A 27,830-nucleotide genomic window follows, 5' to 3' on the forward strand; every position below is an offset into this window, starting at 1 on the left:
CACAGAGTGCACAGGGCCAGTGCAAGTATATTGCAGACCCACCGTTTGCGGTCAACAATACGGGCACAGAGTCCTTGTGGTCATGTGAATGGGGCCTAAAGATTATTATTATGCCTTCCATGCACAACTCTCTTCATGCCACAGTATTCCAACAGGGTTAAAGGCACAGACCAGGAATCGGCTGGCACTGCGCACAGATTTACCTACAGTGGGCATCAGACTGAATGTAAAGCACATGTACCTGCGCAAAATTTCAAAGACAGACAGCTGACATAGCGAGCAGAGGGGAGTGGAAGTATTGATGTCACAGCAGAAGGGACAGAGTTGTAATTGCAGGCGGAGGTACTGGCACAAGATGAGCAGGTGGTCTGGCGCTCTTGGGAGAGGTGGTCTGGGGCTCTTTGACCAATTGATGATGCTCTGCTGGGCACTTTGAGACTCATTTTCTGGGGATGAGGAACGTGGATAAACAGAGGTACGGCTGGAATGATGTTTGAGGGCACCACAGTGCACTGGCCTGCATTGCAAATGGTAAAAACAGGTGACTTGGCCATTTCAAAACACAAATGTTCTTTTCCAATTCTTTACTTGATCTTCTTGTGTTCTGTGGGCCATTGTCTTGTTGCGTTACTCATAATCTCTACAGCTTGAGTTCATAGAGTGCTATCTTTTTCTGTAAAACATTTTCATACACAACTTAAAATTCATTGTTCCCTCAGTGATCACAAGGCATCCAGGCCCTGGGGCAAAGCAGCCCCAAAACAGAATGCTTGCTCCACCATGCTTTAAATATGTGATGAGGTTTTTGGTGTGCAGTGTTCTTTTTCCTAAATAGCGTTGTACATTTGTGTTAAGAACATTTTACCGTGGAACATCCAGGACCTGTAAAGCAAACTTGACAAAGGCTGCAAAGTTTTTATTCTTCTCTTTTGACAGCAGTGGCTTCCTTCCTTCCTTTCCAGAGTGGACACCTCACCAAAGTCTTTTGAGTCTTGCCCATTGCGCTCTTGGTATGATCTTAATGGTTGCCCACTCTTAGGTAAAGTAGCAACTGTCCTGAATTTTCTCCATTTGCAGATTTTGGGGGGAATTTATCAAGCTCTGCACTTCAGAATTCTGCTTTCAAAAAGGCGCAAAATAGGGATTTTCAATTGTGAAAAACTTTTGCAACTTTTTACATTTTACACCTCTCACTCCAATTTTTAAAAGTAGGTGTAAAAGTTGCTGTGGTTAGCTATGTTAACAAGTTTCATTCCAGATTTATCACAGGGACCTATCTAAATTGAAAAAAAGAAAGAAAAAAAAAAGGTTCCAAACCCAATCCAGTAAGCGGGTAGTGCAGAAAACTAGAGTACCATTTCTAGACAAAACTGTTAGGTTTGTAGATGAGCCAAATTTAACTAACAACTTGCACCATTTGATAAATCTGGTGAAAAGTACACCAATGTGGACTAAAAGAAAACAGACATCAAATATTCATACACAATGCATATTGCTCAAAACCAACAAGATTAAGAACTTAAAAGTAAAGTGTAAATCACAGACACGTTTAGAGCCCAGAGTCAAATTAAGTTTGGAAGCTGTTCACACTTAGGGTCTATTCACACGTCCGTTTTTTCTTTCCTGATACGTTCCGTTTTTTCAGGAACAGATCTGGACCAGATCTGGACCCATTCATTTTCAATGGGTCCTGGAAAAAAACGGACAGCTCAATGTCTGATTTTTTCCAGGACCTATTGAAAATGAATGGGTCCAGATCTGGTCCAGATCTGTTCCTGAAAAAACGGAACAGATCAGGAAAGAAAAAACGGACGTGTGAATGGACCCTTAGCTGGTATTGCAAAGAAGTCCTATGTATCTTTCTGAGTTCCTGGAAACATAGAAACTTGATGAAACACTACCTAATAAAAAGATAATATTTCACACTCTACAGACACAAATTCAATAAACCATGATGTGCCTGTGCAGTAGGAGGGATGTCCTGGAAGCGGGTGATCAGTTGACAGACAAAATCTTATAAGTAGAATTTGCACATAGAGTATTCCAGAACACTTACCTTGGACAAGTGCTGCTCAGATCCAAATCCTAGACCAAAAACTGTATTTGCTCTGCTGTCAGCCCACTGGCCAAATTTCTGAGAGGTTTTTGTGAACGTCATATTGGGTGTGATTGTGCTGTTTATAATTACCTGAAGTATAATAGAAAAAAACAGAAGGTGGAAATTTTAGTTATTTGTGTTTACTTGTTATCTCCTTTATTTATCTCATCTTGAACGAGAATTATCCATTAAAATGTGAAAAATGTAAAACCGGAAGGTGCAGTTCATTTTAAGGAAGCAATAGGGTTGCCCAGCAGTTTTCAAAACTTCGAGGGGAGCAAAGTGACTTGAAAAAAAATATATACGGTTTCCTCACCTGCTACAGCTCCATCGATTCAAGCACTGTGAGTGTCTTCCCTGGGGCTTCCTCAGGGGTCATTAGTACATGAACAACACATGACCAATGAGGTCAGTGATCGGCTGAACAATCATGTGAACAATGGATGTGACATCACTTCCGGTTTAACAGGAAACAGAAGCCATGGGGACCGGATCCACAGTGCTGGAACAGAGGAACCTATAGCAGGTGATTAAAGCATTATTTTTTGCTATGCAAGCCCTTTTCTTCCCTGAACTCCCAGAAAACCTGTTTAAAGAAAAATCTCTAAACTACTAAATAAAAAATAAAAAATCAACAGCATATAAACACATACATAATTGTGGTAACATCAGGGGAACAAATGGCAAATTAGCTCTGACAGTGTTGATAGTGAACCATTACCACACTAAACAAGTAATTTATAAGCTGAACAGGTTAACACCAACCAGTAGTTTCTAACACAAAATAACAGCCTCAAAGTATTTAAAACAGCTTACGGTTACAGTTAACGGTACGATATGAAATACTATATGCACAGGCAGCCAACCATCCACATGGTGTAAAAGAAATCTTGATTTATGCGACCAGGCCACCTTAACATAGTAACATGGTCCAGTTCTCAGGCTCACGTGCCCATTGAAGGTGCATTTAGAGGTGAGGACAGAGGTCAGCATGGACACGCTAACCAATCTATGGCTACACAGCCTCATATGCAGTAAGCTGCGATTTCCTGTGGGTTTGACATTTTTCTATCATAGCAGAATTAACTTATTTCAGCAAGTAGTGCTCCAGTAGCTCGTCTGTGAGATAGGACCAGATGGACTAGGCTTCGCTAATAACCCTGTCAAGGAGTCATCAGTTGTCCTACCTTTTGGTAGGTACTAACTGTCCCAAGAGGCCTACAGTTTGGGAGATTCTTTGACTCATTTGTCTAGTCATCACAATTTGGCTCTTGTCAAAGTTTCTCAGATGCTTGGACATTTTTCTTTAAAATCAAGAACTGACTGTTCAATTGCCACCTTGTATAACCCAACTCTTCACAAGTGCCTTTGTCAACAGTTTTAATATTATGGCTTATGTGTTATATATATATATATATATATATATATATATGTATGTATATGTATATAATTAAAGTACTAGATTAGATTAGTCATGCAGTGCCTCAGATTCATTGCACAAGAATAAATGCATTCAACCCACACACTTTCACACGAATGTGTGAGCTCCGTGGTCGTATTGCGGACTGCATTTGCGGATTTGCAATACACGGGCGCCGCTACATGGGCATTCCACATCACGGATGCAGACCCATTCACTTGAATGGGTCCGCAAATCTGGAGATGCGGAATGGTGCGGAACGGAAGCGCGGAACGGAACCCTACGGAAGCACTACGAAGTGCTTCCGTGGGGTTTCATCCCGTACTTCCGTTCCGCAAAAAGATAGAACATGTCCTATCTTTTTGCGGAACGGGCGGATCGTGGACACATTAATGTGAATGGGTCTGTGATCCGCTGCGGCTGCCCCACGGTTGGTGTTCGTGCATTGCGGCTCGCACATGTTCATGTGTAAGAGGCCTTTACCGTGCAACAATACATTAAATTGGTACTGTATATAGTGTAACAATGTATGTGGTACAGTGCTGGAAGTGTCATATATTTCATCCAGAGTCCTCTGCTGGATAAGATAAAAAGAATCCAGAAAGCTGTATTTTTTCAGCAAAGTATAGTTTGTTGGAGCTGCTTTGTTCAGACTTTGTTGTGGGCTGGATTTTTTTGGACTAGTAGGTAGGTTTTCGCAGTGGGATCTACCAGTCCACACCCTTAATCTAGTACAGCTTATGCCCCTAGTCTGAGTAGATCCCAAGTGTGGCTGCTGGGATTATTACTGAGGAATGAATGAAGGTTTCAGAGCTTCAGTACGTATCTAAGAATGGTGGCTATTTGACCATGTGGCTGTGCAATGCTTGATCTTCCTGACGTGCTGAAAGCATAGGTGAGAGAAGTCTCTGTACAGTTCGCGTCCAGACAGGCGTTTCTTTAATATTAGGTATGGTTTATGTGTGGTGGCTTCACCCAAGTGATGGCTAATTTGGTAGCCCTGTATTCTGCTGGATAAAGGAAAATAAGCATTGTCTGGACTTTTAACCCCTGAAGTCTAAGAGTCTGTCATTGGTGACCGAACCACAAGTACACAAAATCTGCAACAGTAGGGACATTAGTAATTCCCAAATAAATATGACCAAACTGATCCACTTACTGAAAAATGTTTTAACTCCTTTTAAACTGCTTATTAGGCTTGAGCAAATCGACCTTTGGATCACCGATCCAAAGTCGATTCGTTCAAATACTTACATTTTAATTCTATATCCGTACTGCATTAAAATGTATTGGCTCACTGGAGTCAAAGTTCTTTTCGCCCGAAGTTGCGCGGGACTTCGGTGAATTACTACTGTATGCATATCTGCGTATCAAAAAACAATTTAGGATAGCAATCCGAACTGGGCTTTGGTACTGAGGTAATAGCCAGTACCAAAGCCCAGTTTGGATTGCTATTTAAAATAGTTTTTCAATACGCCAATATGCATACAGTATGAATTAATTGAAGACTCGCACGACACGGGCGAAACTAACTTTGGCTCCGTAGAGCCAATACATTTTAATGCTGTACAGCATTAAATTGTAAGTATTTGAACCGATCGACTTCAGCTCTATGATCTGAAGGTCAATTTGCTCAAGCCTAGTGCTTATACATATTAGACTAAAGTTGACAAAAATGGACAATGTCAATATAAATTTCCATAATGCACCTTTGAGTGAAATTTAACAACGAATGACCATTTTAGTCAGTCAATCTATGTATTTATTTAGCCCACTTATATACCGCTACTATATTCCGGAGCATTTTATACACATTAGCATCAAGCTGTCCCCAATGGAGCTCACAATCTAAGTTCCCTATCAGTAGGTCTATGAAGTGTGGCAGGAAACAGGAGTACAAACATACAAACTCCATGCAGATGTTGTCCTTGGTCAGATTCGAACCTAGGACCCCAGCGCTGCAAGGCACCAGTGCTAACCACTGAGCCTATGTGCTGCCAGACCAATGACAGACTACCATCATCTGGAAAGTCACCAATGTTTGAAAGATAACTTCTGGAAAGATCATTCATCCTTCAACTGATGTCAATAAATCTGTATGAACAGCGTTAACGACTGATATGGGCTATAATGTGTATGGCTGTGTCCGCCAAATGATTGTTCACCAGACAAGGTTTGTTCAATTGTTGTTCAACCATCAACTTCCTTCTATTGTATAGGGCAACCAACATTTTAAGGTAGATCATATGCTACAGATGCAGTTGTTTGATGCAGTGTTTTGAGCAAAATTCAAGAGTGGATCTAGAAGGAAGGCAAGGGATGAAGTAAGGCCTTCTCTTGTATCCACTCCTGTGTTGATTCCAGAAACAGCATCTGTAGATCCATCCTTATGGCAGATAATTTGCCTGTAACAAGTGACAATCGATGATGCATTAAGTCGGTTGGCAATCATTTACATGGTGCAATCATCATCATCTGTATGTCCAGATGAATGATCACTATTGTTGGCTGCTGACATATGATTATTTTTATGTCCACCTAAAAGAGTGTTTGATGGTTTGCCATTTAGTCAGTGGATATGTTTTCACAGGGAAAAGATCAGGAACAAACATTCACTTGACTGATCGTTTGGTCAATTAGCGCCCCATGTACACGAAATGTGACGCTCCAGACTACAGAGTTCTGTAAAATCTCCATAAGAGGAAGGTTGAGGATGAGCATTTTGGAACCCATCTACGAAGAGGTCTATTAGTGGTAGATGGGCATTGAGAATGGCATTGTACGCAGTATTGGGTTAAGCAATTCTTAACAACTGGTGCAAAGAAAGTGTCAGAGTCATTTTTGTTCCTTTTTATTTTTTCACAGTATCATAGATTAAATATTCATGGGTTTTATTGGTAAGCAAATGAATCCCATAATAAAATAAATGTGCAGAAAATCAATCTGAGTCTACTGCTATTGTACGAACTCTGCGTTTCATCTAGTAGTGAATGGGATGAATTAACCTTAAACTCTTATCACTAGCCTGAAAAGGTCACTTCTATTACAGAATATGCTCTGTATAGACATTACATTATAGGTTGTGCCAAGAGTGAGTCACTGAGGAAACAACAATTACGGGATGAGAAAAGAAAGGTAGTGTGTGGTGCTAACACTTCAACTGCAAACTAAGTCTCCATGTCGTCGTTTAGAGCTGTATTAATGGCCAAAGGTAATTGTGCTTACTTGTAATGACTGGCGGCAAATGCTGTCCAAGCAATCTCCCCGTCAACAGGTGCTAATACACTATGTTATGAATTTGCTTTGTGTATCCTTACTGCATGCCCTTAAGTCATATGCAATATCAATGTCAGATTAGTATGCCTACACCCTTGAAATGATCTTATAATTGCTAGGTTCCTGCCTCATCATTTCTGCTAGTTCAAGCAGATCTGGCAGCCAGGGTGCCTCATTAACCTGGATTCATGTGAACGCCGCTTTCAGAAATATAGTGGCATGTTCCTTTTACATGTTAAGACATCTATAATGCTGCTTAGAAAAGCTGAAGGTGCACCTATTGGATGCAGCCATGTTGTACATAAAGGCAAAATTCAACATAGTCCAATCCTCAAAGTCATTGATCTAAGCATGACAACTTGAGTCAATGTAAGCCCATCTGTGGTGTATGCATCCTTCGGGACATTAAAGATATAGACAAGCATGTCCAGTCCATCTTCAGCAATGAGGAAAGACCGTGCTCTGTGTGGGCGCTTCTTCCTATGAAATTTTAGCAATGTGGGGGATTTCAGTCCCCCACTGATCAAAACGTTCGATATGTCACAATGACATCTCGTTTTTTATTTATTTTTAAGTTCAGGAACATGTGTTACTGCTGCAGCAGCATTATGCATAAAGCAATCTTTAGTTTCTTCACTTACCACTGTTTTCCTTGAGTTTTCCCCTTAGTTACGGCTGTTTTGAATGCTACATTATGAGGATCTTCTCAAGATGGCTCCTCTGCCAGTTTTCTGAGGCCAAAACTGCATTCCCTCAGGTCACATACAAACTTGCTGTAGCCAGCAGCTTCCTGCCAGCCAATCAAATTGGATTACTGAGAGACACGCCTCCTCACATGCTGAAGCCTAATGCAGACATGCAGTGTGAAGGACCGCCCCTCTGTCTGCCTAGCCGGAGACAGATGATCCATAGTAACGGTATTCTAAGGGAGCAGTGGAAAGGGACAGGAGACATTAATGAAAGCTGTTATAAGGTAATTACAGATCTTTTGACAATCATTGACAGACTAACTCAAGTATACATGCCTAGCTCTAATAAACTAGCAAATAAAAAAATATGACAGTTATCCTTTAACTTCACGTGGGAAAAAAGGCAGCGCCAGGAGCTCAACCAAGATCAAACAACCAGCGAGCCCAGAAACTGAAGTAATAAAGCGCACCCCCAGAAGGAGTAAGCAGTAATAAATAAGGGAGGTTAAATGACCATACCAACACCTGCAAGGGGTGTGGTCATTACCAAAACAACACAGACACAAATGATCCACAAGGAACCAGTCAGATTAACCCACGTGTTGCTAGTCTCTCTGATCTCCTGGCACCTGTCACGGGAGCGTTCATGACAACAGCATCTGCATGGAGTTTGTATGCCCTCCCCATGTTTGAGTGGATTTCCTCTGGGTACTCTGGTTTTCTTCAACACCAAAAAAATATACAAATAGGCAAATTGGCGTCCTACAAAACCGAGCACCTATATGGCAGCCCAAGGAGTTGCCCCAGCTACACAACTATCCCTGCGCTTTGAGGTACTGTGAGAAAAAGCAAATTAAAACTGTTCCTAAAAAAAAAAATATATAATAATGTATTGTGATTATTTATTTTTTTCTTTGTAACTTAATCTCTAAATACCATATGCATTAAAAGTAATTGAAGCTATACTTCTTCCTCGCTCATCGCTGTGGAGCTGGTAATGGTAGACTATAAAGTATTTTTCTTCATTATTTCTCTCTAATACTAGGAAATGATTTTTAGTGATTGTAGCAATTTCTACTTTGCTTCTCAGAAGAGGCAATTTCCATTGCAACAGGTAATGGTGAGAAAACTGAGCCCTTCAAACCACTGATGTTTATTGTAAAGGGATGTATAAGTCTCTGCTACTTATGCATATGCAGGAACGTAGCACAATGCATAGCACTCATTGATAGGGAAACTTGTCATCACACAGCCATTACGCGGGATACATGACTCAGTCTTCATTATACCACGATTCCTTCACCGCAGAGATTGGAAATGAAAATATTTAGGTAACAATGCCGTTCAGTCGAGTCATTGTTTCTTGAGATTTGTTTCAAGCAAATTGAGAGAATAAGCCATCCAACATGTAACATTCTCCAGCTAAAAAGTCAGTCTCCCTCCCTCGTGTAAAATTGATTTTGACCCATATACATTTATTTATATTTTTTTTAAAGTAGTCGATTCAGACACAAAAATTTCTCTCTACACTGATATATTTATAGCAAACAAATATATATATATATATATATATATATATACACACACACACATACACCAGAAAAGTCCACGGCGGCACTTCCTTAGGTAAAAAAGTGTAGATTTATTCACCAGTAGCAACATTTCGGTCCACATACTGGAACCTTTCTCCAGCAGTTTTCTGGTTTATATATTTTGGGAATAATGATTACTCCAACAGCCACAGGCACCCAATTTCAACATATTCTGCGGTGCTGTTCACATGCTCTGTGTATATGTATATATATATATATATATATATATATATATATATATATATAAAAATGGCAGCACAGCCTTCAAATAAGTATGGGTGCACAGCCCACAGGGAAAAGCCAATCCCACAAATACAGGTTGAGAAAAGGGCAGCACTCCAGGATAAAAAATGAAATCACTCTTTATTCACCCATGTGGCAATGGCGACGTTTCGGCTCTGCACTGGAGCCTTTTTCAAGCCACTTGAAAAAGGCTCCAGTGCAGAGCCGAAACGTCACCATTGCAACATGGGTGAATAAAGAGTGATTTCATTTTTTATCCTGGAGTGCTGCCCTTTTCTCAACCTATACCGTATATATAAATCTAGCAGTATGAGGCCACCCTCAAAAAGAGGGTGTCGGTTTAAAAAAAATATATATATTTATATATATATATATATATATATATATATATACAGTACATACCAAAAATTTGGACACACCTTCTCATTCAAATAGTTTTCTTTATTTTCATGACTATGAAGGCATCAAAACTATGAATTAACACATGTGGAATTATATACATAACAAACAAGTGTGAAACAACTGAAAATATGTCATATTCTAGGTTCTTCAAAGTAGCCACCTTTTGCTTTGATTACTGCTTTGCACACTCTTGATGAGCTTCAAGAGGTAGTCCCCTGAAATGGTCTTCCAACAGTCTTGGAGGAGTTCCCAGAGAGGCTTAGCACTTGTTGGCCCTTTTGCCTTCACTCTGCGGTCCAGCTCACCCCAAACCATCTCAATTGGGTTCAGGTCCGGTGACTGTGGAGGCCAGGTCCTCTGGTGCAGCACCCCATCACTCTCCTTCATGGTCAAATAGCCCTTACTTTCAAAGTTTTCCCAATTTTTCAGCTGACTGACTGACCTTCATTTCTTAAAGTAATGATGGCCACTCGTTTTTCTTTACTTAGCTGCTATTTTCTTGCCATAATACAAATTCTAACAGTCTATTCAGTAGGACTATCAGCTGTGTATCCACCTGACTTCTCCTCAATGCAACTGATGGTCCCAACCCCATTTATAAGGCAATAAATCCCACTTATTAAACCTGACAGGGCACACCTGTGAAGTGAAAACCATTTCAGGGGACTACCTCTTGAAGCTCATCAAGAGAATGCCAAGAGTGTGCAAAGCAGTAATCAAAGCAAAAGGTGGCTACTTTGAAGAACCTAGAATATGACATATTTTCTGTTGTTTCACACTTGTTTGTTATGTATATAATTCCACATGTGTTAATTCATAGTTTTGATGCCTTCAGTGTTAATCTACAATTTTCAAAGTCATGAAAATAAAGAAAACTCTTTGAATGAGAAGGTGTGCCCAAACTTTTGGTCTGTACTGTATATATATATATATATATATATATATATATATATATATATATATATAAATAATCACAGCACTCCAACAATTAGCACATATGATGTGCCTTTATTCACCAGTGTCACCTCCCCAGTGGGAGCTGAAATGTCCCAATGGACACAAGTGAATAAAGACACATCATAGTGTATATGCTAATTGATGGAGAGCTGTGATCCCTTCTGTTTCTCTACGGTGACCGATGATCCAGGTCTTGGTCACCTGCACGTACTCTTGCCTACAATATCCAGGTGCTGCTTTTCTTCGCGGATATGTATATACATACAAATACATATGTACACCTCCTTATTTCAAATAGTGGAGCTCTTTTATATTAGCTACAGTGGAATATTTTTCACTCTGGGGGACCTGGCATGTCTGTGCAAGATGTGGAAAGCCTAATCATTTCAATGAGTACTGTACAATGCTTCATTTCTTCAGTGGTGGCACTGTAGCGATATTCTGCACTTGATGGTGACCTTCCCCACAGATTACAGCTGATTGCTGGGCACCCAACCAGTAGGTGTGATCTTCTGATCTGCTTATCCTACAGCTCCCTTTTCCCAATTGCCAGTGACCTATTAATAGATGTCAACTGGTGAGTAATTAATGCCTTTATCCACTGTAATTAGGCAACACAACTGATAGGCGGCTTGATCTTAGCAAGTAGTAAATATAAACTCTACATACTTTATAATGAAAAAAACTCTACAACACCCATTGCAGCAGCAGAAGCCATATAATAGCCAATTACGGTAACCATGCTCCTGCTCTGTCAGCAGATGATCCAGAAGCTACATGCAAGATATGCCATCCAGAAGCGGTCTACAAGTGTCTGTGTCAGGGCAGAAGGACGATTACAGGCATTCAGCATCCGGGCATGCCGTGTGGACTTGGGGATGTGGCTTGGTGGTATCAGGCGCGTGGCTAAAGTGTCCAGCTTTTGAGGGTGAAGCAAATGGCCACCCTAATTGTAAGCAGATTCTCTTGGCCTCAGGATTTTAGCATGTTTTGAGCTCATACTGGTAAGGGCTTTTCTGGACAAAAGGCCTCCAGCCTGTAAAAACAATACATGTCCACGCCTAGACAACCAGTCTACGGATCCGCTGTACACACTGAAACCAACAACTAGTAGTTTGACATTAAATGGGTTCTCCAGAAATTATTTAAAATGACCACCAGCAATCTGTCCTAGAAAGTGAGCAAAACTGGTTACCACCACTTGCAGAGCTGTTTGGGGGGAGAGGCAATCAGCCCCGCTCTTATTCCAGGACAGGTTGCTGGCGGCCATTTTAAATCATCCCCGGAGAAACTCCTAAACTAAATTCTTACTTATCTTCAGAGCAGTTTAATCTGACAGCCATAATTAACTTCATCTTGATAATCCTGTGTGCCTCCTGCTTGACCTCTCACTTCTGTATTCAGAAGCTCATTTATATAGGTTTATGTTAATGGGATTAGCCATTTGACTAATGCTATAATCTAAACGCTGACTCAAGTCAGTAAACTACACGGCCACTGACAACAGTAGTCTATAACTTGTTATACCACTTTATATAATGAGGACCAGTCCCCTCTCCTGACATGTCAGTTGTTGTAACTACTTGCATTCACCATGTAATAACAATTCTGGAGCGTCTATTCCTATAACTGTATGTTGTGTAATTCCTGCTAGAAGTTATAAATGAATTGCTAGCGGTCTGCAATGAAGGTCCAGATGAGTGTTACCAGTGGGGGGGTGTCCCCACACTGATTGGATAATGTCAGACTATGCAGGGACACCCCCCAACTGGTAACACCCATCTGGATCTTCACTTCAAACTGCTAGTAATTCATTCACAACTTATACCAGGAATAATACAGGAACGACATATCAGAGTCATAAGAATAGATGCTCCAGAATTCATGTTGCCAGGAGGATGCAAGTGGTGACTAAAACAGACATGTCAGGAGACGGGACAAGATTAGGGATTCTGTCACCAGGAAATTCAATGTTAAACTAAGCACACTGCCTTGTATGGCTACAGTAGCTCAGCAGAATGTAATAATACTTTTCCATTAGCGACCCATTACTTCATGGAGGATAAAATGTACCCTTCATCCATATGCAAATGAGAAGTTAAATGCACCCTTGATCCTACAGTTTCCTTTACCAGACCCTCCCTCTCCTTAACAGGGCCAATTGAGATGTTTATGCAGGAGCCCTGTAAATCAAAATGGAGAAGGGGGTTGGCAGATGATTTAGGAGGAGCAAAGTGCACAGAGTGGCTTGGGCCCGCCCTCTCTGCACTTAACTGCTCAATTAAATATGGATTTTTCTCCTGAATGAAGCAATGGATCGCTAAGTGAAAGGTATCGTTACATTCTGCTGTGATACACAAATAAGAGTGTAGTGGAAGATGAAGTGACTGCATATGAACAGTGGTCTTCAAAAGGTCAATATTCCAAACTAAAAAGGATTACAAAAGTTAAAGAGCCACTGTACTTTCACATGATTTCATTTAACCCTTAGGGGGATCAAATATGGTGCCCGCTCGTGAGCCCAGTGGGCACCATGGCCGGGGGGTCTTAGCTGTTTCTAATATCTGTGAACTGAAATAATGCCAATTGCAGACATTTAACTCTTTAGATGCTGTGATCAGAAGTGACCACGACATCTAAATGGCGAAAAACCTGGAAGCGTGCTCCCTCGTGCAACGATCAGGGGACGTGTTCCTTTGTTCTAATGCGCTGGGGTCTCTCCAAAGAGAACCAGTGTATCAGTGCTGTAGTTTCTATGGTGGCCTGCAGATGGCAGGCCTCCAACGGATAACCTCGATAGCGACAAGGAACTCCGGCAGGCTGTTCCGGCGGGTGAACAGCCTGTCGGATCCGTGCTGCCGGCAAACATGCAGATAGGCGGCCGGAATAAAACTACGACATGTCATTATAGTCAATGGGGCCGGAGCGGTAGTCCAGGGGCACGCGTGCACTAGCGGCAGCACGGATCCGACAGGCTGTTCACCCGCCGGAACAGCCTGCCGGAGTTCCTTGCTGCTAGTGTGAAACTAGCCTAAGTATGTAGTTCTATGGAACTACAGGATAAGAAAAATAAATCTGACTAGTGAATATTGTAGCCTCCTACAAAAAAAATATATAAAAATTTGAATCACCCCCATATCCCTAGAATAAACAAAATACATAAACAAAAAAAATCATGTCGTCGCTGTGTCCAAAAATGCCAATAATATTAAAATATAAAAATATTTATCCCCCCGCCCCCATAAAAAATTAATAAAATGTGATGAAAAAGTCCCACACACTCTACAAATAGTCTCACAATAAATAAGCCCCCACACAGCTCGGTAGATATAACTATAAAAAAAAAAAGTTATGGGGGTCAGAATATGTCGATGTAAAAAAAAAAAAAAGTTTTTTTTCAGTATTAAAACACAAAAATCCCTATCCAAATGTCCTATTCTAGCAGTATCCTATCGTAGTGGCCCAGTTTTGCCGCATAGGGAATGCCGTAGGGACAAAACCTGTAAAACGGTGGAAGGATTGCATTGTTTTCCAGTTCCACCCCATTTGGATTTTTTCCCCTGCTTTCCACTACATTGTATACCATATTTAATGGAATTAGAAAGTACACCTTGTCCCACAAAAAAACTAGCCCTCATACTGCTATGTGAATGGAAAGTTATGGCTCTGTGAAGACAGGGAAGAAAAATGAAAAAATGAAAAACGAAAACTCCAGTATTCAAAGGGTTAATAGAGAATGGTGTAACTAGCAAATTTGTAAATCATTTCATTTAAAAAATATGCCTGGATCCACTTAGTATAGGCTATAAATTTATGGTCACAAAGGGTCTCACTTCCACCTTATTTGCAGTCCACTGCCTGTTGTCAGGCAAGATACATCCCTAGTAACATCCCTAGAGGAGATGGCTCATCAAAAACGGACAAGAATATGATCTGCATCTGCATCTTTTAAAATGAATGGGTCCGCATCCGATCTGCTAAATTGCAGACAGAAAAATAAGGTTGTGTGTGTTCTAGAACTGAAAACATAGTGAGAAGCAAGGTAAAGGATGCCACAGCAGTACAGCGCTGGCAGATTTCACAAAAGGGATATGCTCTCTGCTTCTGAGTGAAATGCATCTACCTGTGCAGCTTAAACAGGGAATAATATGGCTGAAAAAGCTTTTTAGGGAATCCCCAAAAACACCTCTTCCTTCACAGTTATGATTGTACAAAGAAGCAGAGCCATGATGCTAATTTATTTCTTTTTAAACTCAGGTACACTATAAGAAATTAAAATATATAAATTCCAACTTATCTAAAAATAGAAGCATTATTTATAAAAAAAAAATAAAAAAAAGCAATTCTGCATATTAAGTACTAGGGGATTCATGCTGCTTTTAAACTGCATTTTTAGCCGTAATTCTGTTTTCGAGTCTCAAGTCAATACAAAAGAAAATTACATTTGCAAACTGTAGGGAATAAAATAATACAGAGAGCAAACCAGAACTGTGTAGGCAGCTACAAGCCTTGAGGAATATGTTGCCTAATGAACACATGCACAGTGAGGGGCATCTATCAGAACACATTCAGCTAGAGCCGGAAGAAAAAGTGGGTACGCCTTCTCACTGGCATCTGCTGAATAATAATACCCGGCTAATTATCCATAATAAAGCAAGACATTGATTCACATGTTCTTGGATTGTGCTCCAAGGAAACTCAACTTGAGGTTTCATGACTATTTTGTTTGGCTTTGATGGAAAATGACTATTAGCAGTTTTCTTATAGTCTATTAGTTTTGTAAATTATATAATGAGGACAAGATGCAAAACCACGGGAGTCGTTTACCAGTGCCCCCTCATTCTACATAAAACCATTAAGCGTGATTATATCATAGAGATAAGGAAGTAACCAGCATTCACTGCTATATATGGTGACCGTCTCCCCTCCGCAAGAGATTAGAGCAGCACATTAAAGAGAATAATTATAGCAATCAGAGTAAAATAGTTTAATGTGTACAAGTTACATTCTTGCTGCTTGATCAAATCAGTCTATGGTACGTCCACATGGGACGAAAACTACAGAGAAAAAGTCAACGGATCTTCGACAAAAAATGTAGTGGCTGTGGACTTCACCCTCTCCACTGCATAGAGTGGAATCTGAAGTGGAGACCCACACAGCATGCCAATTTACACTGTGGATGTTTTTTTTTTACGTAGAATGTTGATGAGGTCTGTTAAAATCTCACCCACTTTACTGATACTGTAAACCAACGATTTGCTGCACAAAAAACTGCAACAGTAAATCCGCAGCATTTACGTCACATGTGAACCCACCCTTAGGAAGAAGAACATTATTTTTTGTGCCTCAGTAGATGAACACAATGATAAGAAAGCCGAGCGCACTGGTTTGGACAAAGCCTACAAAAGCCCACAAACCCTACAAAAGCCCCAAAATAATAGCTTTCTAAGCTTCTTAATAAATAGATGAATCCATATTGGATACATTCATTGCAATTATACGCTAAAAGGACGCCATGGTTCCCTATGTAGAGACAACTGACTAATAGTTCTACTATAGTAACCTTTCAAATCGTGAGGTCATTTATTATGACTAGAGATGAGCGAAGCTACATCCGAAGTCGCTTCGCTAAAACAATTTGTTATAATCCTGTACGGAGATTCGTCTCAGTACAGTATTAGAATGTATGGGTTCCGATGAGTTGAAGTAAGTTAGTCACGAAGTTGCGCGAGATTTCGTTGGATAACTCTGTTAATTGATTATTACGGTGAAAAACCTTGGAACTGAACTCAGCTTCTGTTCCAAGGTACCACTTTTTATTTATATATATATATATACAGTGGGATGCGAAAGTTTGGGCAACCTTGTTAATCGTCATGATTTTCCTGTATAAATTGTTGGTTGTTACGATAAAAAATGTCAGTAAAATATATCATATAGGAGACACACACAGTGATATTTGAGAAGTGAAATGAAGTTGATTGGATTTACAGAAAGTGTGCTATAATTGTTTAAACAAAATTAGGCAGGTGCATAAATTTGGGCACTGTTGTCATTTTATTGATTCCAAAACCTTTAGAACTAATAATTGGAACTCAAATTGGCTTGGTAAACTCAGTGACCCCTGACCTACATACACAGGTGAATCCAATTATGAGAAAGAGTATTTAAGGGGGTCAATTGTAAGTTTCCCTCCTCTTTTAATTTTCTCTGAAGAGTAGCAACATGGGGGTCTCAAAACAACTCTCAAATGACCTGAAGACAAAGATTGTTCACCATCATGGTTTAGGGGAAGAATACAGAAAGCTGTCTCAGAGATTTCAGCTGTCTGTTTCCACAGTTAGGAACATATTGAGGAAATGGAAGACCACAGGCTCAGTTCAAGTTAAGGCTCGAAGTGGCAGACCAAGAAAAATCTCGGATAGACAGAAGCGACGAATGGTGAGAACAGTCAGAGTCAACCCACAGACCAGCACCAAAGACCTACAACATCATCTTGCTGCAGATGGAGTCACTGTGCATCGTTCAACCATTCGGCGCACTTTACACAAGCAGATGCTGTATGTGAGAGTGATGCAGAGGAAGCCTTTTCTCCGCCCACAGCACAAAAAGTGCCGCTTGAGGTGGGCTAAAGCACATTTGGACAAGCCAGCTTCATTTTGGAATAAGGTGCTGTGGACTGATGAAACTAAAATTTTGTTATTTGGCCATAACAAGGGGCGTTATGCATGGAGGAAAAAGAACACAGCATTCCAAGAAAAACACCTGCTACCTACAGTACAATATGGTGGTGGTTCCATCATGCTGTGGGGCTGTGTGGCCAGTGCAAGGACTGGGAATCTTGTCAAAGTTGAGGGACGCATGGATTTCACTCAGTATCAGCAGATTCTGGAGACCAATGTCCAGGAATCAGTGACAAAGCTGAAGCTGCGCCGGGGCTGGATCTTTCAACAAGACAACGACCCTAAACACTGCTCAAAATCCACTAAGGCATTTATGCAGAGGAACAAGTACAACGTTCTGGAATGGCCATCTCCGTCCCCAGACCTGAATATAATTGAAAATCTGTGGTGTGACTTAAAGAGAGCTGTCCATGCTCGGAAGCCATCAAACCTGAATGAACTAAAGATGTTTTGGAAAGATGAATGGTCCTAAATACCTTCAACCAGAATCCAGACTCTCATTGGAACCTACAGGAAGCGTTTAGAGGCTGTCATTTCTGCAAAAGGAGGATCTACTAAATATTGATTTCATTTCTTTTTTGTGGTGCCCAAATTTATGCACCTGCCTAATTTTGTTTAAACAATTATAGCACACTTTCTGTAAATCCAATAAACTTCATTTCACTTCTCAAATATCACTGTGTGTGTCTCCTATATGATATATTTTACTGACATTTTTTATCGTAACAACCAACGATTTATACAGGAAAATCATGATGATTAACAAGGTTGCCCAAACTTTTGCATCCCACTGTATATATATACAGGGAGTGCAGAATTATTAGGCAAGTTGTATTTTTGAGGATTAATTTTATTATTGAACAACAACCATGTTCTCAATGAACCCAAAAAACTCATTAATATCAAAGCTGAATATTTTTGGAAGTAGTTTTTAGTTTGTTTTTAGTTTTAGCTATTTTAGGGGGATATCTGTGTGTGCAGGTGACTATTACTGTGCATAATTATTAGGCAACTTAACAAAAAAACAAATATATACCCATTTCAATTATTTATTTTTACCAGTGAAACCAATATAACATCTCAACATTCACAAATATACATTTCTGACATTCAAAAACAAAACAAAAACAAATCAGTGACCAATATAGCCACCTTTCTTTGCAAGGACACTCAAAAGCCTGCCATCCATGGATTCTGTCAGTGTTTTGATCTGTTCACCATCAACATTGCGTGCAGTAGCAACCACAGCCTCCCAGACACTGTTCAGAGAGGTGTACTGTTTTCCCTCCTTGTAAATCTCACATTTGATGATGGACCACAGGTTCTCAACGGGGTTCAGATCAGGTGAACAAGGAGGCCATGTCATTAGATTTTCTTCTTTTATACCCTTTCTTGCCAGCCACGCTGTGGAGTACTTGGACGCGTGTGATGGAGCATGGTCCTGCATGAAAATCATGTTTTTCTTGAAGGATGCAGACTTCTTCCTGTACCACTGCTTCAAGAAGGTGTCTTCCAGAAACTGGCAGTAGGACTGGGAGTTGAGCTTGACTCCATCCTCAACCTGAAAAGGCCCCACAAGCTCATCTTTGATGATACCAGCCCAAACCAGTACTCCACCTCCACCTTGCTGGCGTCTGAGTCGAACTGGAGCTCTCTGCCCTTTACCAATCCAGCCACGGGCCCATCCATCTGGCCCATCAAGACTCACTCTCATTTCATCAGTCCATAAAACCTTAGAAAAATCAGTCTTGAGATATTTCTTGGCCCAGTCTTGACGTTTCAGCTTGTGTGTCTTGTTCAGTGGTGGTCGTCTTTCAGCCTTTCTTACCTTGGCCATGTCTCTGAGTATTGCACACCTTGTGCTTTTGGGCACTCCAGTGATGTTGCAGCTCTGAAATATGGCCAAACTGGTGGCAAGTGGCATCTTGGCAGCTGCACGCTTGACTTTTCTCAGTTCATGGGCAGTTATTTTGCGCCTTGGTTTTTCCACACGCTCCTTGCGACCCTGTTGACTATTTTGAATGAAACGCTTGATTGTTCGATGATCACGCTTCAGAAGCTTCGCAATTTTAAGAGTGCTGCATCCCTCTGCAAGATATCTCACTATTTTTGACTTTTCTGAGCCTGTCAAGTCCTTCTTTTGACCCATTTTGCCAAAGGAAAGGTAGTTGCCTAATAATTATGCACACCTAATATAGGGTGTTGATGTCATTAGACCACACCCCTTCTCATTACAGAGATGCACATCACCTAATATGCTTAATTGGTAGTAGGCTTTCGAGCCTATACAGCTTGGAGTAAGACAACATCCATAAAGAGGATGATGTGGTCAAAATACTCATTTGCCTAATAATTCTGCACACAGTGTATATATATATATATATATATATATATATATATACACTTATACATATATATATATATATATCTTTTTATATTTTTATGCTGTAATTTTAATCAATTGATTTATTCACTATAACTGAATTTTATGCGCATATATATATATGTATTTTTATATATATATATATATATATATATATATTATATATATATATATATATATATAGAAGAAAAGTCCAGCGGGAGCACCACCAGGAGTCGGGTGCAAAATCCACAGAGGCAGCGGCAGTACCCCAACAATATGGCTTGAAAAAGATAGGACTGCACTCCAGATAAAGTGAAAAATAAGTGGAGCTTTATTCACCCATAACTTTGGCAACTTAGCGACGTTTCGGCTCACAAGCGTTTCGGCTCTTGTGAGCCGAAACGTCGCTAAGTTGCCAAAGTTATGGGTGAATAAAGCTCCACTTATTTTTCACTTTATCTGGAGTGCAGTCCTATCTTTTTCAAGCTATATATATATATATATATCCTCCCCCCAACCGTGTGGGGGCCTTTTCTGTGGATTCTTTGTTATTTCTTTTAGCTTCGGCATTTTTTCCCCCTCTTTTTCTTTGTTGTTTCACTTTAGACTTGAAAGAGGAGTTATAAACTCCGAAACGCGTTGTCAACTGAACAATAAATAGTATCTTTACCTAAAAACCTGAAACTGTGGTCGTCCCTGTGCGCCAAAGAGGTACCCTATCGTGTGTTTTCGGACACAAATCACTCTTCTCAAGGTACCACTTGGAACCGAACCAGAGTTCGGTATCAAGTTTTTTCTTACAGTGCTAATTAATTTCCGAAGTCTCGCGAGACTTTGCGAAGTAATAACTTCGGCTCATCGGAGCCAATACATTCTAATACTGTACGAGTTCTAAGCAGAGTTCGGTTCCAAGTTTTGGAGTGGTTTTCCACTGTAATAATCAATTACTGAAGTTATTCAACAAAGTCTCGTGCGACTTCGTGAATAACTTACTTAGGCTCATCGGAGCCCATACATTCTTATACTGTACAGAGACGAGTCTCCGTACAGTATTATAACAATTTTTTTTTGAGAAGCGGCTTTGAATGTAGAAGCGGCTTCGCTCATCTCCAATATGCCAGAAACTGGCCTTAAAGAGTTGCAATCCCGTGGTTCAGGGGCACATGGCGTTTGCACGCTGCCTTCACCACTTTCTGAGAAATGCAGGTGTGGTGTGGGAAGGGCCATCGCCTATCATTTATGGCAGTTAGGAGCTGGAGTAGATTTCAGTACTGCTGGAGCATACATTAAGCGCATCCTCCCGCAGCAATAAATGACCCTCAGTGTGTTTTATATTAATGGATAAATACATTTACTAATTATTAAAGTGGCACTGTAATTTGAGAAAACTTTAATATGTTATAGTAATATATCCAAAGTTTGATTGGTGGGGGTCCGAGCACACAGACCCCAGGCGATCACTAGGACTAGGATAGGGAAGTGCTCAGGTATAGCACACTCTCTCCTCGCTGCAGAAGACTGAATCGAGATGGGTTTATAGACTTTCTTTTGAGTTCACCTCGCTTCTGTCTCCTGTAGTGAGGAGAGTGTGCAATATATAAGCTCTATCTCTCCTCGTTCTAGCAATCGGTGAGGGTCTCGGCACTCAGACCCCCGCTGTCTCTATGTCATATCAAAACTTTTCCCAAAGTACAGAGACACTTTAAGAAACTTAGAGAGCTGATTTTCATCTCTCTTTTCTGTATATATTTTTCCCTCCAGAGGCGTACACAGAAATCATAGGGCCCTATAACAACATTTAGAATGGGCTCCACTGGAGCGGATGGAAAATTGAACATAGTTGTGTGAATAATGCCTAAATTATACAGAAGTCTTATTTAGTAAATGTGTGCCCCATTATTTTGTTGGATGTGTCTCTACATAGTCTAACATCCACAGCATTACATTTTTTTTATTATTTTTTTTAAAGGACTTAAAATACTTACTGAAACAGACATGTCAGGAGAGCTGATAAGTAGTCTTCATCCTTTGGCTTTTTATCGTACATTTCTAGAATACATGGTTCTTCATTTCTGAATACTAATGCTATCCTGTGCCTTCAGCCAGAGAAGCCAGATAACCTTCTGGTTTAATATTCTGGTACTTTAGTTAAAGACAGCCAAGAGTATCCAGTAGCGTCTAATTGATCTGGAATCTGTGATTGAGTGGATTCATTTTATCTCTACACACTTCCCTGCAGCAAGAGATGTTGCCTGAAGGTATGCGATTCTCAGCATGGGAAACAATTACTTCCACTCACATATGAATCTAAAGGCATGTCAAAAACACAAAATACACCAGGGCCAGTACTACCTTCAAGACAAGGGGAAATGACCTGACATAAAGCTTTATGATAAGTATAACATGAAGGAAAAGGCACTAGTACACACATTACAGAAGCTGCCAAGTAAAGAGGCTTCAAGGGATTGTCTGATCTGCAGAGCAATTTTACTTATGGCTCCAAAATTGTTCAACCTAAAGAAAAACCAAACAGGAAAAAACGTATTCACCAGAGCTCCATTCTAGCGCTGAGGGTCCTGTCCAGGCTGCTTCTGGGCCCCTGTAGGTCATAGTTGTGAAACGACCATTGCCTATATTGCATTTCCTCATCTTCATCAGCCCGGTTTTTAATGGATCAATAAAAGACTGAAGTTTTATATTGGTTACATCTTTCTTCTTCTACAAGTGTCAGCTGAAACGTTTTATTCTGACAGCTGGATACACAATGCGATGAATACAGATCCCTTTAAATAGCCCATGTTTTGTGAATGCTGAATTGGATTGCTCAAATCTTACTGAGAAATCCACCAAGAGATGTGACGCCACTATTCTGACGTGTGACTCTGCAGTACGGAGCAGGAAGCCAAGCGTCCTTGGGGACGTGTATAGCTGGAAGCACTGGAATAATGTGAGAATACGGTCGTAGAAGGTCATATACACTATGACTTCTACATGAATCATGGGAGTGATGCATTGCTCAATGACTCATCACAATGAAACTAGTGAAATCCTTTCATGATAACTCGTCCTTTCCATAGACCATTCAACAAAGACAATGCAACACTTTAAAGCCCGTTCACATCTCATTTTTGCTACATGCCAGGTGGATACATCTAGACATACAGTAAAAAACAAAACAAAAAAAAAAACGTATGCAAGTTTGTGGTTATCTATCCTTTTTTAACATATATGCCTGACGGATGTGGATTCAATACGTTTGTGTTCATGCTTTTAACAAAAAAAAAGTGTACGGTTTTGTGAAACCTTTCTTTTTTTTAAATAAAGATTTGAAGTGTTTTAAAGGAAGTAGGAAGTAAATAGATAAAAAACTGATGGTGATGGACCATGTGATGAGCGCAGTGACGTCACCAAAGGTCCTTTTCCTCCCAGGTCATCAAAGAAGAAGTATGAAGACGAGCCGGGCTTCGCGAACAAGTGGATGAGGTGAGTTTAATTATTATTATTATTTTTTTAACCCCTCCATCCCTAATTTACTTATCATTCTGTATTAAGAATGCTATTATTTTCCCTTATAACCATGTTATAAGGGAAAATAATAAAATTTACATAACACCTAACCCAATCCAGAACTTCTGTGAAGAAGTCCGGGTTCGGGTCTGGGTACCAAACATGCCGATTTTTCTCGCACGTGTGCAAAACGCATTAAAACGTTTTGCACTCGCGTGGAAAAATTGCGCATTTTCCTGCAACGCACCCGCATCCTATCCGGCCCTCACACGCGACGCCCGTGTGAAAGAGGCCTAAGTAAGTCAAAGTATGGGGGCTTACGTAGAAGGGGGACAATTAACCCTTATCTGCTGCCAATACTGACATCACCATCGAGAGGTATAAACAAAGACAAAGGGGGTCATTTATCAGCCAGAAATACACCTATATTAGGCATATTTCTGGCACAGATTGTGGAACTCTGGAAACAGTTTTCACCATGTAAACCAATAACTCTGGTTTATTACATCCTGTATGTAGCACTTCCTGTAGCCAACCAAACCCATGATACACTTCTCATTTCTCTGCCACAGCTCCAGCACAGTTTATAGCTCCTCCCACCAGCTAGTTACACAGACACTCCCCTATCACTGCCCCTAACACCCAGCTAGTTTATAGCTCCTCCCACCAGCTAGTTACACAGACACTCCCCTATCACTGCCCCTAACACCCAGCTAGTTTATAGCTCCTCCCACCAGCTAGTTACACAGACACTCCCCTATCACTGCCCCTAACACCCAGCTAGTTTATAACTCCTCCCACTAGATAGTTACATAGATCCTCCCCTATCACTGACACTAGTGCTGCCCTGACACACCCATGGACAGGAAATAAGAAAGAGCTGTATGTACAGGGTCTTGTGACCGCAGTACAGAATGGAAGATAGAAGCAAATAAAGGTAAAAAAAATAAAAAAAATATTGCTACCTTCATAAATTATTAAAAGATCTAAACTGGAAAATCCATTTAAAGGGGTTGTCTCACTTCAGCAAATAGCATTTATTATGTAGAGAAAGTTAATACACAGTGTCTATATAACTAATGTATTGTTATTATCCATATTGCTTCCTTTGCTGGCTGGATTTATTTTCCCCATCACATTTTACACTGCTTGTTTCCATAGTTACGACCACCCTGCAATCCATCATACACAGAGATTGTGGGCCGATCCCACTGAAAAGGGCGGGTTCAGCCAACAATAAAATAATGTGCATGTAGGTCTTTAGAATGCTGCCCTAGCAGATTCTGTGCATTTTATATACACAGGCAATAATACAATATAAGTCCACTATTGGAAAAAAAAAAAGTAGAACTGTTTTGCACCCCTACATCCCCTACCACAGACACAAAACATATGTTTATAAATTAGATGCAACCCCAAACAATACCATAAAATAATACAAGTTGTCCCAAAATTAGGGTTGTTTCGATACCAAGATTTTGATTCGGTTTCCATACCATAAAAAAGTATTGCGATACTCGATACCACGCGAAAAAAATAAAGCACCAAAAAAAGCTCCATTCATTCCGCATTTTATGGAACGTCTGGCCCATAATAGAATAGTCCGATCCTATTTTTTGGGGGGACAAGGTGACTAAAAAAAAATGGCAAATCACACAGTTTTTATAAAAAAAAATTCTGTTACGGCGCTCACCGCATAGGACGTTTTTTTTATATTTAAAAAATTTGGACTTTTCGGACGTGGCGATATGTAATGTGTTTATTTATTGTTTATATATTTTATATGTAAAATTGGGAGAGGGGGTGATTTATACTTAATATTTTGATGTTTTTTTGAACTTGTTTTTTTAACTTTTTATTTAATAACTATTTTCCCCCTTAGGGGCCAGAACCTGGGATCTTTTCATCCCTTGTCCTATTCACCCTGATAGAGCTCTATCAGGGTGAATAGGACTTCACACTCTCCCTGCTGCACTGTGCATAGTACACACAGCAGCAGGGAGCGGACCACGGCAGCCAGGGCTTCAGTAGCGTCCTGGCTGCCATGGTAACCGATCGGAGCCCCAGGATTACACTGCTGGGGCTCCGATCGGAACTGCCACTGCCACCAATGAGGAGGAGGGGAGGGGACTCTGTGGCCACTGCCACCAATGATTTAAATATTGGGGAGGGTTGGGGGGGCGCACTGCGCCACCAATGATTTTAATATTGGGGGTTGGGGGCGCACTGCGCCACCAATGATTTTAATACAGGGGGGGAGGGCGCACTTTGCAACCAATGATAATATGATTAACATTTAATACAGGAGGCGGGTGCGGCACCTGAGGGGTTAACTGCCGCTAATCTTAGCTCCCTACTCATGATATGATGATATTTTTTTGGGGGAGAAGGAGACGCCCAGGAGAACAAGAGGAGTCTCCGCCCAGTATAACCAAGTCCACGAAGATACCGGAGGACATAGCGGGAGAATGGAGCAGCGCCCAGGGATAATAGTAAGTGCAGCGAGATCCCTGGGCGCCGCTGTACATATCATGATAGTTCAGAACTTTTTGCCAGATGAAAGGTCCTCTTTAAACATTTACTTTCATTGGTGGCGCAGTGCGCCAGCCCCCCTCTCCTCATCGGTGGCAGCGGCAGCAGCGGCACAGGGGGGAGGGAGAGACTGCTTCCTTCTCCCCTCTGCTGCTGAGGAGAACACGGAACGCGCTGAGAGCAGTGCGCTCATTGTTCTCTGATACTAGACTGCGCAATAGCGAAGCCTAGTATCGAAAAAAGGCAAATCCTGGTATTGAGGTCGATACCAGTCAAAAGTATTGATTGGGTAAAATTCAACAACCCTACCCAAAATACTACACTTCAAACAACTAGGTCAATGAAAAAAATATAGTTATAGCTGTCGAGATGTGGTGAGGAAAAAACAAAGCAATGTGTTAATGAAGGGGAATGCAGCATCAGAATTATAGAATTAAAAAAATATATATTTAAAGGGGTTTTTAATTATGTGCGTTTTATGGCATATTGATAGGACACATCGTAAATATTCAACAAGTCTGAGTCCCACCTCTAGGACCTGCTCCTATTTCAAGAAGGAAGCCATGCTGTAAGCAGAGAGCACACCGCGCATGTGCAGCGCCCTCTCCATTCACTCCTGTGGGACTTCTGAAAATAACCAAGCTCCCTCGCTTGGCTATTCTCGAAAGTCCTGTAAAGAATGGAGAACAACCTGCACATACACGGCCACCCTCCATAACGCAGCTAATCTTCAGAAGTCCCCGTTTATGAGATAGGAGTGGGTCTCAGAGATGGGACACACACCTATGTGACATTTATGGCATATCCTATCAATTGCTATAAATGTCAAGTATTAGAAAACCCCTTTAAATGTTTAGGTTTTCACAAATGCCACTGGAGCAGACACAATATGCACTGTTTTCTGCAGCTCACTTGTCAGCTTTGCTGTATAGACTTGGACAGAGCAGGGGTCTAAATTAGATAGGACAGCAACACTTTACTCACAGATAAGGCTCCTTATACAGTTTCCTTGTCATATCCTGGGCTGTGGAGCGTGGGCTCTATGCCATGACCTCCTGGAGAATGGAATATTCTACAATACTGTATTTCCCTGTCAATGGCCTCCCATTTGTTGAAGCCGCCATAAAGCACACGTACATTTTTTTAAATAAAATACATCAACTTACACACATTTTTGTGTGAAATTCCACTGGTCTTTGGAAAGTTACAGTATTTCCTGGACATACCATACGTCTAGTGTCTATCAATGGCAGAAGCAAGTGAGTTAACTACTAAACTCTCAAAGTCATATCTGTCCCATTGGGGTACTGCATGACGACTTCTTATTGCGGTGGATGAACTGTTAATATTTCGATAAGGTATCTGAATGACGTGGTATAGACAGAAGGCTTTTTTGTATGTCATATTAGCTTGAAAGACAAGAACCCTTTGAAGAAAGTGAAACCTTTAATTGGACCAACATGAAAAGATTTCAAGGCTGCCATTGTGCACATTCTTTAGGTGTTACAAAGGGTCTTTTCCATAGATGAAGGACAGAAACAGAAAATGACAGAGTCTTTTCTGTTCTACATCGATTTTTACACCAATACAAGATGAAACATCTGAATATTAGTATTTTCCAGAAGCACAAGCAGCAGACACAGGGAGACAAGGCAACCAGATTATTTTTGATGTCTTTGTCTAAATATGTTACTCTTATCATTGGAAACACAAGACGGAAAACAGTAAAAATAGATTACAGAGCTAGAGGGTGTGATAAAAAAACATGCACAAGCAAAAGAATGCCATAGAATAACTATGTATGTTAAATGTCAACAGCTTCTAAAGGAATAAGATGCTGCAGTAAGACGCACAGGTATTGTAGACCGTCTGGTGAGCATACCACATTTGGTTCTGCCAAGTAAAATGACCATAAAAACACAAATTACTCTGTGCTCTGGTAGTTTTCCAATTCTAAAAAGCACAACAGTTTCATTTAACATTGAAAAACAGTTTTTTCAATGGGATTGGCTTTCCATATAATGTGCATGGTGATGTCCAGACGGCAGTTGCAGCAGTGGAAAGGA

At 40.6% G+C, this 27,830-nt stretch overlaps 1 protein-coding gene across 1 annotated transcript in view; it reads right to left on the reverse strand.

Annotated features, from left to right (window-relative positions):
• The window catches only part of HOMER2 (homer scaffold protein 2), a 255,201-nt gene that overhangs the window by 105,283 nt on the left and 122,088 nt on the right, over nt 1-27,830 (reverse strand). The window contains exon 3 of the mRNA XM_040414053.1: nt 2,057-2,188. Within this exon, the coding sequence (XP_040269987.1) occupies nt 2,057-2,188 (132 nt within the window). The remainder of the gene's footprint in view (nt 1-2,056; nt 2,189-27,830) is intronic.

This window comes from Bufo bufo, chromosome 1 (genome assembly GCF_905171765.1).
Source record: "Bufo bufo chromosome 1, aBufBuf1.1, whole genome shotgun sequence".
Classification (NCBI taxonomy): Eukaryota; Metazoa; Chordata; class Amphibia; order Anura; family Bufonidae; genus Bufo; species Bufo bufo.